The following is a 13,318-nucleotide window of genomic DNA, read 5'->3' as shown; positions in this document are numbered from 1 at the left end:
GGGACGGTGTTTGACAGGGCAACCCTCACCTTCCAGGCCCGGCAGGTCCATCAGGCAGCGCCCACTGGGATTGCGGCAAGTTTTCAGGCAGGGGGCCCCGCACGGCTCGTAGTGCCACTCACACTCTCCGTGGGGGTTGTAGTAGTCACAGAACAAGGCTGAGCACATACGACAGAGGCTCAGGTGGCCTCGGGAGCCCCGCCTCCCTGTCCCGTCTCTCACCCCTGAAGTCCCCAGCCCTCACTTAGATGTCTTTTCTGGGGGTTTTATGCACACGGACATGCACACACGTGTGTACTGCATGTGTGTTGGTGTCTGCGCGTGCACACACCTGCTGCTTCCAGCTCACCCTGCACCGACCAGCAGCACTAAGTACCACGGACAGGGCCGACGCACCCCTGCACGCTTCCGTAGAGCAGTTCAGCACCACAGACACAGCCCACCCAGTCAGCACCAGGAGAACGGACAGAGCCAACCCCCCACCCCGACCCTGCAGGCAGCACCAAGGACAGCGCATTCAGCACCACGGACAGTGCCAGGGCGCTGGACTTGGCGCTCCCAGAGACAGTTCAGCACCGCAGGTTGAGCCCCACTCACGGCAGATGTCGGGGGTCCTCCAGGACACGCACACGCCCACGTCACGGCAGGCCTGGGCGTAGGCGGCCACGGCTGTGCAGAAGCACTCGCAGTCCCCGCCCGAGTCGCAGGCACACGCGTCGCTCACGCAGGCCTCGTAGTACTTGGAGGGGTCGACCTGGGGGCCGGGCGGGTGGCTGCTCAGCAGGGAGCGACGCGGTGGCCGGCCCGGCCAGGCCCTTCCACCCTCAGCCCCTCTGAGGGCAGTGACAGTTGGGGCGGGGCCCTCCCCTTCGCCACCTTCACTGAAACTTGTCACTCTAACCTCACCCCGCACCTCTCCCTGCCGTGGCCCTCTCCGGAGGGGCCCTGGGGCACACGGGGACGTCCACGGTCACGCCTGCCTTTCCTGCGCCCCCACCACTTGTCCTCCTGGGCTGGGGAGCAGACGCGGGCCCTCGTTAGAACAACAAGGAAGGGCTTCCTGGAGGACTCTGAGGCCGCTCAGCGACTGTCCACACATGAGACCGTCTGAGCTGGAGCTGTGATGGGAGGGGTCGGCCATCCTAGTGGCCCCGCCTGGGCCAGACCCAGCTCCTTCCTGGGCGAGTGGCCACAATACTGACCACCTCCAAGCCCTGCCTGCGCGCCAAGGGCCCCACTGCCCCACCTGAGCGTGGCAGGCGGCAAAGGTGGCGCTGTTGATGAGGCTGCACTGCTTCTGGGCCCACGACTTGCGGTAGGGGTTGGCCGTGCAGGGGTCTCTGGGGACAGGCGCGTCCGGGCAGGACGGGGAGAACTTCCAGCTGTTGCCGAACTCCAGGGCGTTGCCCACCACGGACTGGCCCCGCGTGGTGAAGTCGTTGATGGCCTTGTCGTCAAAGTTCCCGCAGAGCCCGCAGACCCTCCCCTGTAGATGCAGAGGCCGTGAGGGGAGGGGGAGCTGCAGCTGCAGGGCCAGCCCGAGGGGACAGCTAGCGACAGGCTGGAGGAACGTGAGGACAGTTTCCCTGTCCCCCTGAGGTGGCCAGTGAGTTTGCAGGAGGGCGGAGTGCAGAGCAGACGCCCAGTGGGGGCTCCGGTAGCAGCCCAGTGACGGGGCCAGAAGGCAAACAGCGGCCACCCAGGCACAACTTATCCCCAGGGGCCTGACCCAGCGACCTCCCGCCTCCTGCTGCATTCCGCGCCTGCCCCTTGCCTTGTAGTCCTGGCGCAGCCGGATGAACACGCTGGTCCTGCGGTCCCAGGACACCACCAGGCCGTGGCGGGTCTCCACCACCAGGTAGATGCCCATGAGTCGGACCTTGTAGGGCAGCTCCTCGCCAGGCCCCCTCTGCACCACTTTGTGAGTCCCCTCGTGCAGGATCAGCTCGTAGCTCTGGCAAGGGGCACAGGGAGCTGAGGGCTGGCCTCTGGGTGGGGCGGGGCTGTGGGCGGGGCGGGGCTGCGGGCGGGGCGGGGCTGCGGGCGGGGCGGGGTTGGTGGGGAGGTAGAGCCCCCCTCCTAGGTGGGGCAGTGGGAGCCCAGAGGCTGTGGCATGAAACTGCTGTCAGGGCCGAGTGGACAGCGGGGCTGAGGGGAGCCTGGGGGTGCATGGACAAGCTCTGCTGCCAGCGAAGGCAAGAACCCAGGGGTGAGCCACAGGGGACCACAGGGACACGGCTCTCTGCGGCACTCCCCCCTGGCCACTCCCCCTTCCTTGCCCTTAACCGCTGCTGTGTGAAGCCCCCAGGAGGTGGCCCCAGCCAGCTGCCCTGCTCTCTCCCCAGAGAACTCCTCTTTCTCTCTGTGGGCGGTGCCCCAAGTGTGGTGTGAGGACCACAGCCCCAGGAGTCCTGCCCCCCAGCCTGTGCATGTGACCTCCGGGGGGAGGGTCTTCACAGGTGGGCGACTCTGGCTCAGAGTGGACCCAAGTCCAGCGAGCTGCGTCCTTAGAAAGAAGGGGAGGACCCAGGGAGAGGCTGAGCTGGGTGACCCTCCGCCCGGGGACACCGTGAGGCACAGGAAGGACTGCGAGTGCTGGGCCCAAATCCAGCCCTGGGGGCAGGGGTGTGTCTCCAGCAGGGGCTGGAGGTGGTTCTGAGGCCCTCACCCCCAGGAAGATCTTGATGGCTTTGGAGCAGGTGACACCAGTGGTCCCACAGGGCACATTTTCGGTGACGATGCGGAAGGTCCCGTTGGTGGTGCTGCTGCCGCAGTGGTCCTGGGGTGGGAGATGAGTTGAGCCCAGCCCTGTGCGGGGAGAAGGTGCTGGGCCCCTGCCCAGGCTGGGGGGGGGGCGCACCTGGGCCAGCGTGTACTCGCAGCTCCCGTCGAAGCTGTACCGCTCGCCGTCGAAGGTGATGAAGTGGCCGTCCCCGTAGGCCACGCAGGTGCCCAGGCAGGGCCGCCGGCTGCACTCCCACCGCCGGTTCTTGCAGGTGCTGCGAGGCGACGGGTGCTGGCTCACGGGCTTCAGCGGCAGAGCTGGGCCCCAGGGCCCACACAGGGACAGCACCCCCAGCCCCATGCTCCAGGGAGGGACCCGGGACATTCCCCACCATGGCCATGCAGGGGTGAGTGAGGCCAGGACGCAGCACCTGGGCCCACCTCACCTTTACATCAGTCTCCCCATCCCTGGGCACTGGCTGGTGCTGCTTGTGCCCTCCTGGATGGCCCCATGTGCCCGCACAACCCCTGTGAGCCCTGCCCCTTCCTGACCCACCAGGTGTTGCAATCCACCCGGATGGTGTCCCCAGGCCGGTAGGTGGCGTCGTTGTGCAGACAGGGGCAGTCCTCCTCAGCCACGCAGCCTCCGTTCCCGTCAGACACCAGCCCCAGGGGGCATACACAGCCGGACACACAGTGTGTGCTGAACTGTGGACAGCAGGGCACTGTCAGCGGCTGCCCAGCGCAGGGACCAGCCGCTGGGGCTCCCAGGTTGGTGGGCCACGGCCTCGGGGCGCACTCACACAGTCCACGTCCAGCGTGTGGCAACTCCTAAGGCACTCGGCCCCCGGGGTGCCAGCTGAGGCATTGTTGCAGTCCAGGTACACCATGGGGGCCACACACCCTGGGGACAGGAATGCGTGGAGAGGGACCCCACTAGGACACCCCACCAGACCGGACAGAGCCAAGGCCCAGCCACAAGCACCAGCAAGAACCCCTCCCAGTTCCAGTTCCCTGCGAGTCCAGTCGCCAGGCTGTCCAGAGTTTGAGTGGCGGGGGAGTGGTATGTGGGCGGGGCTGGGGAGTGGGCGGGGCTGGGGAGTGGGCGGGACTAAGCGGTGGGCAGGGCTGGGGAGTGGGCGGGGCCGAGCGGTGGGCGGGGCCAGGGCAGAATGGGTGGCAGGTACCTCTGCTCTTCTGCTCTTCTGCTCCCAGGCAGCTTAATTTGCCGTTAGAACACGAGCTAGGACAGAGGATGCAGAATTTCAACCCACAATCGCTGCCCCCACATCCGGAACTTCTCTATTGCCTCAGCCTGGTCCTAAGTGTTGACCAGGACTAGGAAGGGGGGCAGTGGAGACCTGGGCACAAAAGCGCCTGGAAAGGCGGCTGAGCAATATCTGTGGGTTGCTCAGACTCCCATCAGCAATCTCTGATGGGTTGCGAGGTCCACTGTGGCCCCACGGGGACAGCTCCCTAGCCTTCTCCCTCCTCGTTTGTGCTCTGGGGACCCAGAACCGTCAGCACCCCTTGGTCAGGGCTGGGTTTCTGGGGAGGCTGAGAGAGACGCCTCCAAGTGGCCTTGGGAAGCCCCTGCATAGTCCAAGAGCCTTAGGGCGGGCCCCGCGGGTGGGTTCGAATGGGCTGTGGCGAGGGGGCTCAGGCCTCTCACCACACTATGCCGTTGTCATGCACCACCTCCCCGGGTGCCACGATGGAGCCCCGGAAGTAGCAGGGACAGGCTTCGGCGGGCACGCAGGCGCCGGCGTCATCCAGGAAGGTGTCTGGGGGGCAGGTGCATCCGTCCACGGGCACAAAGTCCACAGCGCAGGTCACGTCGGCCTGGCTCAGGGCACGGCAGGTGGGCTGGCAGCTGTCCACCATGTAGGCGTAGCGCTGGGACTTGGGGCAGTTGCTCATGTACTTGGCTGGGGGTCGCAGTGGAGGACACTCAGCTGCGTCCCAGACACCCGCCCCTCTCGTCCACCCTCCCGCCAGGCTCGTTCCCGAGTTCCGCGGAGGAGGGGGGGTGTGGCTGGGGGCGGCGCCGGCCACTCACTGCAGACGCCGTCCCTCCAGCCGTCCAGCAGCACGCCCTTGGCGGCGCAGGCGCGCACGTAGGAGGACAGGGCCGCGCACATGCAGTCCTCGCTCTTCTCGCAGTTGCACGTGTCGAACATGCAGTTCTGGGGGCGGGCGCGGGCGTCAGGGCAGTCCAGGCCACCAGGGGCTGCCCCCCATCCTGGCAGGCCCGGCGCCCAGGGGGTCTCACCGAGTGGAAGGGCGTGGGGTTGACGACCCCGTGGCAGGCTGCGAAGACGCTGGCGGGGTGCGTGAGCAGGGAGCACCAGTGCTGGGCGTAGTTCTCTGGGGACGGGAGGGAGGCTGCGCTCGGACCCCTCCTCCTTCCTTACATGCCCCGCCCGTTAGAATCTGGGCGGGAAGCTGCCCTTCCCGGCTGGCCCCTCCCAGCATACGGGTCCACCTGCGACCCCTCGCCAGATCCAGCCCAGCCCTCCCGGCACCAGCAGCGCCTGCTCTCCAGCTCCTGGGTCGCGGGTACCGTTCTCCACGCTGAGGGAGCAGGGGTCCTCGAAGCTGTTCCTGACGTTGGGGCAGGCGGCCTGGGTCTTCCAGGTGTTGGCGAAGGCGGCGGCGGTGCCCTCCACGACGCCGCTGAGTGCGCGGAAGTCATCGGCCTGGTTCTGGTTGAAGTTCCCGCAGAGGCCTGGGGCGAGGGACAGTGGGGTCAGCTGCCTCAGCTCTGCACTAGCGCCCCAGGGGGTGGAGCAGCTGCCCTCCCGACCACCACCTCCCCGCATTCCATCTGCAGCCCTCTGGAGCTGAGTCGGGTCTCTGGGTCTGGGCGGAGCCCCGCCTGGCCCTGCCCCGCCCCGCCCCCGCCCGGCCCCACCCGGCCCCGCCCCCTGCCCGCCTTACCGCACATCTGGCCTCGGTGCTCCGGGAGCAGATGTAGGAAGACCTGCATGAGTGGCACCAGCTGCACCTGGAGCTGCAGCCCGAGGGCCGTGTTCAGGATGATGAAGAAGGATGTGGGCTTCAAGATGGTGATGTTGGCTGTGGGCGGGATCCCCATCAGTAGCGGCCCACACTGGCCGTGTGGTCCCAGCCCAGGGCAAGCTGGGGACACCTAACCCCCAACAGGGGCAGGAACACCAAGCACTGAGCGCGCTGGGCACAGGGTGCTGACCCCTGCTGGAGGGACCACTGACGGTCCCATGGAATATTCTGGAAATCCCTAGAGTCATGAGGGCCAGCAGAAGTGAAAGGTGTGGGCCCACCTACGGGTCTCAGAAGCGTACCTGCGGACACGGGCAGCTGGGTGTAGATGCTGTTCATGAACACTGCCCCGTTGGACTGGATCCGGATGGTCTGGGGTGGAGGGGGCGATCAGAGGGGAGAGGCCTACCCGGTGCCCTCTGCCCTGCCTGTGTCTGGGGGTGCCACTCACCGTGTCCCCGCTGTCCAGGCTGAGTGTCACAGCTTTGAGGCAGTTCTCAGTGTCTGTCAGGCCACACTTCCGCAGCTCGGCGAGCACCGTGAAGCTGCTGTCTGCACATCTCTAAGGCGCAAAGCCCAGGGCGGGGAGGGGTCAGTGGGCTCCCCGGGCTAGAGGCAACGGCGCTAAGCTAGGGCTGCTGGGGCCCCACCCCTCCTGAGTATGGGCTAGGGTTTCCCTCTCTTCGGAGGGCGGGGGGCAGTGGCTGGCAGGGGCCTGCAGGGAGGGGCCCAGCCGTACCTTGGACAGGACGTAGCTGCAGTCCCCGTGCAGGTCGTACAGCTTCTCGTCGTAGGTGGACACGTGGGCCCCACCCTGGACTGAGCAGGTGCCTGGGCACGGGAGGTCCTGGCACTGCCACCGTCCCCCGGAGCAGGTGCTGGGCGAGGGAGGGAGCAGAGGGTGCCGTGAGGGTCTACAGTGGTCTACAGGAGCCCCAGACCCCTCACAGGGACAGGGCTGGGGCCTACCAGAAACTGCAGCTGGAGGTGAAGGAGGCGCCTGGGGCGTAGGTGCGGCCGCCGTGGGTGCAGGAGCACTGCTCCAAGGGCACGCAGCCCGTCTGGCCAACGTCATCCCACACAGTGCCTGCAGGGTGGAGTGGGTGAGGGGAGTGGGTCAGGGGCAGTAGGCGGGGCCTGGGCAGGGAATTGAGCATGTCTGGAGAGGGGTGGGACCAGACATGGGTGGAGCCGGAAATGGGCGGGATACAGAGAGGGGCGGGGCCAACAGCGGATGTGAGTCTGAGGAGGGCGGGGCCAGCACTGGGGGCGGGGCCTGAGTGGGAGGGGTCTGAAGAGGGGTGGTCCCAGACTGGGCAGAGCCCAGAGGTGGGCAATGGAAAACTTATTATCAAATATTTCCCTATTAATAGAGCTGTATTCTTAGGGGATAAATTCCAACAAGAATAGTGAGTCTGTTTTGAAACTCTAAGAACAATAGTGAGTTATGTGTTGAAATCTGGAATGTAATCAAGGTAAAGAGAAAAGGAAGTGAAATTATCACTCACCTATGGGGTGGGTTGGGGGGTGAGGGGTGGTCTGTATACTGTTTTTTCTTTTGTTTGTCTGTTTTGTTTTTGCTCTTGTTTTTGTTTATATTGGTGGTGGAATATGGGCACTGGTTAAGGGATGGGTGTTTGAGCATTGTGTAACTGAGATATAAGCCTGAGAAGTTTGTAACTTTCCACTTGGTGATTCAATAAAATAAAAAAAATTAAAAAAAAAAAAAAAGAAACAGCAGAATCCATAGGGGGGCGGGGCCAGCAGTAGGCAGGGTCGGGAGGGGTGGGGCCAGAAGTGGGTGGAGCCCAGAGGTGGGCAGGGTCAAGAAACAGCAGAATCTATAGAGGGGCGGGGCCAGCAGTAGGCAGGGTCGGGAAGGGTGGGGCCAGAAGTGGGTGGAGCCCAGAGGTGGGCGGTGTCAAGAGAGTGGGCGGGGTCTGAAGGGGCGGCTTCCAGACAGTGGGCGGAGCCGAGAGGTGGGCAGGGCCAATACGGGGGGCGGGGTCCCGAGAGGGGTGGGGGCGGGGCAGTGAGACAGGTCCCCGAGGGCAGTTCCTCCGCTCACCATCTGGGCAGAAGCAGCCGTCCACACAGTGGTCCTCGCAGAGCTGGGCACGCTCGGGGTTGGAGCAGGTGTCGGCGCAGGGCGAGCCGCACTCGAGGTGCTGCATGCCGAGGGGGCAGGTGGCGGCTGGGGGAGGGAGAAGGTTTGGCCCGGCCGGAGAGCGTCCTGGGTCACCTTCCCCCACCGCCCTGGTCTTTTCCTCCTTCCAGGCCCAGGCCCCTGCTGTCCCTTCGCTCTCTGGCATGCCTGGTCGCCGGCCAGATCCCTGTGTCCAGACCAGAGCCCCCCATCCCCCCAGTCCCAGGGCCCCGGAGGAGTATGGGGCACTGGGGCACTCACGGCAGAGGTCTGGGCGCCTCCAGTTCTGCGGCTGGCCCCCGGCGTGGGCACACTGGCGGGAATACTCGGCGAAGGTGGCGCACGGGCAGGTAGGACAGCGGCACAGGTCCTGGATGCAGGCGGCCACGTAGGCCTCGGGGTCCACCAGTGCGTGGCAGGGGCTGAAGGCAGCGCTGAGCAGGGTGCGGCGGCAGATGTCCTCCTGGGGAGAGCACGGCTGCTCAGTCCGGGGAGGCCGCCCCGCCCAGAGGCCTGGACCACTGGGGAGCGGCCTCTGGGGACACCAAGGAGGGCAGCTGAGAGGACAGAGACAGCCCCTGCCTCTGTCCCCAGCCCACTGCCGCCCGCCCTCAAGCATGTCATTTCAAAGCCATGAGCCTCCTTGGTTTCAGGGGGTCCCGGCCTGCAGGCCATTTTCCCCGGTGGGAATCCCAGCGCCCAGTGGAGCTGTGTGTGCATGTGTGGGCGCCCTCAAGGGGCACATGTGTGCACTGGCTACATGCTTAGGACATGCGTGTAGAGGATCAAAGTGTGTGGAATCACAGCAGGGAGAACGGGGGGTGGGGGAGAAAACCTTGCGACCTCCTGCCTTGAGGGCCTAGCCAAGAAAACTGAGCCCCACTCCCAGCTGCCCCTGTGGCCACAGTGGGGTCTGGAGTGAGGCCAGGGCTGGGCGGGCCTGGGCACTCGCCTCGTCTGTGCAGTTGTCGGCTGCTGAGGGCAGGGGGTCCTGGCACTGCTCTGTGGGCCCGTCCATCTTCTGCAGGTTCCCGAACTGTAGGGGCGTCAGCCTGGCATCTGTGGGAAGAAGCGCCCCCGGGTCACTGCGAGGCCCTGAAGCAGGGTGCGGTGTTCGGAGGGACCCCACCCAGGCCCAGGACCCCTGGCACCATTCGGATGGCATTGCCGGCTGGACACTGCCCCCACCGTCTTGTTCCCTGCCCAAAGCCCACTCCACAGTCCTCCCAGCCCCCGGTGGTCCAGCAGAGCCAGGGGCCCCACTCACTGTGGGCGTAGAACTCAGTGGCCACCGGGAGCCCGTTGAAGTCTCCGCACAAGCCACACGTCTGGTTGGTGTACTTGGGATCCAGCTCCAGCTGGGGGCAGGGAGGGGTCAGCCTCTCAGTGCCCCGGCCGGGGGCATCCTCCCCAGGGCACTGTCCCCGGGAGGGGCCCAGCCTTTGCAGAGGGCTTGGGGGGTGCCCCAGCAGTGGGAATCCTCACCAGGGCGCTGTCCCCGCCGTTCCACATGAAGGTCAGCACCAGCCGGACGCTGACCTTGATGTAGCTGCCGCTCTTCTCCACCAGGAGGCCAGCGCGGGCAAAGGGCAGCTTCACCCTGGGTAGAGGAGCTCAGTTCTCCCTCTGCCGGCCGGGAGGGCCATGCCCGCCCCGGGCCCTGGCCGCCCACTCACCGCTGCCCGTCCACGAGCACGGAGCCATTGGAGGCCTCCAGCACCAGCCCCTGGCTCCTGAGGACCACCCGGGTGATGGTGGGCCTGGCGTTGGCCACGCCGCGCCGCAGCTGCACGTTGAAGTCCTCGTAGGCGCCGCCGCAGTGCGCGGACAGGACGTAGTTGCACAGCCCGGGGAAGCGGAAGACGGCGCCGTCGAAGGTCTTGTAGTGGAAGTCGCCCCACGTGCTGCACACCCGGCCGTTGTGCGCGGGGTTTGGGGCTGCAGGGATGTGAGGAGGCGCCCGTCAGGCAACACGGTCTCCTGCTCTGCCCCCACCAACCTGCCCAGGGACCCCGAGACCCCGAGACTCCAGCGTCAGAGCCCGGGTCTGTGCTCCCAGCCCCCAGAGTGGTGGCCACTTACGGCTGATGGTGGGGAAGAGGATGGCGGAGGGGACGAAGGTCAGCTGCTGGGCTGCAGAGGACAGGTAGGTCACATGCCGGCACCAGCCAGCACCAGGCCCTTGTCTCGGGCCACCCCAGGGCTCCAATTTGGTCCAGGTTGCTCCCGGAACAGTGACCTCTCCTGGACCCTCCTGCCTGCCCCAGACACTCCTTTTTTTTTTGTCTTTTTAGGTCACACCCGGCGATGCACAGGGGTCACTTCTGGTTCTTCACTCAGGAATCACTCCTGGCAGTGCTCAGGGGACCATATGGGATGCCGGGGATTGAACCTGGGTCGGTAGCATGCATGGCAGATGCCCTCCCCGCTGTGCTACCACTCCAGCACTCCAGCCCCTGCCCCAGACACTCCTGCCCTGGGCTTTCCAGACATGTGTCGCTGAACATGCATGTGTATGTGTATGTATGTGAGGAAGCGGAGTGTGCACATGTGTGGAGGTGTGAAGGGTGTGCATGTGCGTGAGGTGTGAAGTCTCTACAGGATGTGTGCATGGAGAGGTATGAGTGGGTGTGTAAGAGGAATTGTGAGTGTGGGTGTGTGCCTGAGGAGGTGTGAGTGTGGGTGTGTGAGGAGGTGTGAGTGGGTGTTACATGGGTGTGAGAGGAGGTGTGACCAGGCGTGCATGGGTGTGTGAGAGAGATGTGCTCAGATATGTGTGTAGGTATGAGTGGGTATGTGTATGTGTGAGGAGGTGTGGGTGTGTGTGAGGAGGTGTGAGTGAGAGTGTGAGGAGGTGTGGGTGTGTATGAGGAGGTATGGGTGTGTGTGAGGAGGTGTGGGTGTGTGTGAGGAGGTGTGAGTGAGAGTGTGAGGAGGTGTGGGTGTGTATGAGGAGGTGTGGGTGTGTGTGAGGAGGTGTGAGCGAGTGTGTGAGGAGGTGTGAATGGGTATGTGTGAGGTGTGGATCTGTGAGGAGGTGTAGGTGCATGTGAGGAGGTGTAAGCGAGTGTGTGAGGTATAAGTGAGTGTGTGAGGTGTGAGTGGGTGTGTGTGAGGTATGGGTGTGTGAGAAGGTATAAGTGAATGTGTGAGGAGTTGTGAGCGAGTGTGAGGTGTGAGTGGGTGTGTGTGAGGTGTAGGTGCATGTGAGGAGGTGTAAGTGAGTGTGTGAGGAGCTGTGAGTGAGTGTGTGAGGTGTAAGTGAGTGTGTGAGGTGTGAGTGGGTCTGTGTGTGGTGTGGGTGTGTGAGGAGGTGTAAGTGTGTGTGAGGAGTTGTGAGCGAGTGTGTGAGGTGTGAGTGGGTGTGTGTGAGGTGTGGGTGTGTGAGGAGGTATGGGTGTGTGAGGAGGTGTGAGCGAGTGTGTGAGTTGTGAGTGGGTGTGTGAGGAGTGAGTGTGTGTGAGGAGTGTGAGCGGGTGTGAGCAGGTGTGTAGGAGTGTTGGGCTCTGGTACAAACCTAAATTCTCTCTGTGCACCGCCCCGCCCCCACCCTCCTCTGCCCTTTTGCGGCCAGGGGAGCCCAGGAGGGCCTCTGTGACATGTGGGCGGTTTGGGAGTCCCCCTGCCCTTACTGCAGCCCGCGCCTGGCCCCAACCCGGCGTACCGAAGTCCATCCTCTGAGGGTCCACAGCAGCCTGTGAGCCCGCCCAGCTGGGCTGTGCATCCTGCTGGGTGTCTGTGGAAAGGGAGGGGAGGGGGAGTTCTGAGCAGCTCTGGGTGCACCCCGTGGGCTGCGTGCGAGGCAGGGGTCATGTGGACAGGCCCTGTCGCCAGGGGCAGATGATGAAATCAGGAAGGTTCCGGCAGGGCACCGTGCCAGTGGCCTTGCACTGACCCCTGCTGTCCTGTGTTCCCGGGACAGGGCCGCTAGGCGATTTGCGGGGCATGGAGTCAGGAACAGGCGTTGGCACCGCTGCCCCTGACCTTGGGTGAGGCCTGACCATCCGCGTGTCCCTCGGCCAAAGACAAAGACGTGCTTTGTTGGGGATGCGGACACGCACAGGGAGGCTTTCGGGCGCGAGTCAGCGGAAAGCCAGGCCGGGCCAGCTCCACGGCAGGACCATCACTTGGCAGGCGGGAGGCCAGGGGAGGCTGGGCCAGGCCCTGCGGGCTCGCGGGGCCAGTGCTGGTGTCTGTCCCCCTCTGTGTCCCACTGGGGCTGGGGGACTTCTGCCCCTTCCCACCACCCCTCTCAGAAGCCACAGCACCTACCTGAAATAACCCCCTCACCGGCCACGCAAGCCCCTCCCCTCGGGTCCCCATTTCAGCAGCTCCCTGCAGGGTGACAGCGGGGACCCCCCCAGGAAAGCCCCTGCCTTGTGGGCACACCCAGTACCTACCCCCACTGGAGGCTCCCCTCACTCCTGAAAACCCACCCGGAGAAAGGGGCACCCCCAGCAGGGTCACCCTGGGGGCACCCGCTCTGGGGCAGGGAGGATACCAGTTCTTATGGAAGCCAGACCCGAGTCTCAGCTGGGCAGGTGGGCAGGTGGGTAGATGGGCAGATGGGCAGATGGGTATATGGGAAGGTGGGCAGGTGGGTAGATGGGCAGATGGGTATATGGGCAGGTGGGTATATAGGCAGGTGGGTATATGGTAAGGTGGGCAGGTGGGTAGATGGGCAGATGGGTATATGGGCAGGTGGGCAGGTGGACATATGGGCAGGTGGGTAGGTGGGTAGATGGGTAGGTAGGTAGGTAGGTCGGTGGGTAGGTGGGTAGGTGGGTAGGTAGGCAGGTGGGTAGGTAGGTAGGTGAGTAGGTAGGTAGGTGGGTAGGTAGGTAGGTGGGTAGGTGGGTAGGTGGGTAGGTGGATATATGTGCAGGTGGGTAGGTGGGTATGTGGGTAGGTGGGTAGATGGGTAGGTGGGTAGGTAGGTAGGTGGGTATGTGGGTAGGTGGGTAGGTGGGTAGGTGGGTAGGTGGGTAGGTGGATATATGTGCAGGTGGGTAGGTGGGTATGTGGGTAGGTGGGTAGATGGGTAGGTGGGTAGGTAGGCAGGTGGGTAGGTAGGTATGTAGGTGGGTAGGTGGGTAGGTAGGTAGGTGGGTAGGTGGGTAGGTGGGTAGGTGGGTAGGTAGGCATTTGGTGGGGTTTAGCTTCCAGGAAACCCTCACAATAGTTGGGGGAAACCCTCCTGTCCCCTCACCCCTAGAAAGTGGGCACAGGACCCTGTCAGATCCCTCTCCTGAACAGAGTCCCCATCCCTGACCCTGAGTGTCTTGGCACCCTGGGCACGCTGCCTAGTGCCCTGCTGAGGCCCTGGGAGAAAGACCGGGCAGGGCTACAGCCACTGGCCAGCGCAGTCCCATCTCCCGGGAGCAGCCCCCGAGTCCCTAAGCAGGTCTTAGAGGGGACAGGAGGGAG

General features: G+C 64.6%; 1 protein-coding gene across 1 annotated transcript in view; it reads right to left on the bottom strand.

Moving 5' to 3' along the window:
• Window positions 1–13,318, bottom strand: part of MUC5B (mucin 5B, oligomeric mucus/gel-forming) — a 38,180-nt gene that overhangs the window by 13,828 nt on the left and 11,034 nt on the right. The window contains exons 3-28 of the mRNA XM_055143846.1: window positions 11,925–11,959; window positions 9,974–10,016; window positions 9,568–9,829; window positions 9,377–9,491; window positions 9,159–9,249; window positions 8,844–8,950; window positions 8,153–8,354; window positions 7,814–7,939; window positions 6,715–6,832; window positions 6,485–6,623; window positions 6,197–6,307; window positions 6,048–6,117; window positions 5,665–5,802; window positions 5,288–5,452; window positions 4,997–5,091; window positions 4,784–4,910; window positions 4,397–4,652; window positions 3,912–3,967; window positions 3,528–3,628; window positions 3,281–3,432; window positions 2,861–2,999; window positions 2,669–2,779; window positions 1,775–1,954; window positions 1,247–1,486; window positions 598–754; window positions 30–158 (exon numbers count right to left, since the gene is read on the bottom strand). Coding sequence (XP_054999821.1) covers window positions 30–158; window positions 598–754; window positions 1,247–1,486; window positions 1,775–1,954; window positions 2,669–2,779; window positions 2,861–2,999; window positions 3,281–3,432; window positions 3,528–3,628; window positions 3,912–3,967; window positions 4,397–4,652; window positions 4,784–4,910; window positions 4,997–5,091; window positions 5,288–5,452; window positions 5,665–5,802; window positions 6,048–6,117; window positions 6,197–6,307; window positions 6,485–6,623; window positions 6,715–6,832; window positions 7,814–7,939; window positions 8,153–8,354; window positions 8,844–8,950; window positions 9,159–9,249; window positions 9,377–9,491; window positions 9,568–9,829; window positions 9,974–10,016; window positions 11,925–11,959 — 3,465 coding nt within the window. The remainder of the gene's footprint in view (window positions 1–29; window positions 159–597; window positions 755–1,246; window positions 1,487–1,774; window positions 1,955–2,668; window positions 2,780–2,860; window positions 3,000–3,280; window positions 3,433–3,527; window positions 3,629–3,911; window positions 3,968–4,396; window positions 4,653–4,783; window positions 4,911–4,996; window positions 5,092–5,287; window positions 5,453–5,664; window positions 5,803–6,047; window positions 6,118–6,196; window positions 6,308–6,484; window positions 6,624–6,714; window positions 6,833–7,813; window positions 7,940–8,152; window positions 8,355–8,843; window positions 8,951–9,158; window positions 9,250–9,376; window positions 9,492–9,567; window positions 9,830–9,973; window positions 10,017–11,924; window positions 11,960–13,318) is intronic.

This window comes from Sorex araneus, chromosome 6 (assembly GCF_027595985.1).
Source record: "Sorex araneus isolate mSorAra2 chromosome 6, mSorAra2.pri, whole genome shotgun sequence".
NCBI lineage: Eukaryota > Metazoa > Chordata > Mammalia > Eulipotyphla > Soricidae > Sorex > Sorex araneus.
The sequence above is the reverse complement of the archived record's forward strand: the minus strand, read 5'-3'. Positions and strand labels throughout refer to the sequence as shown.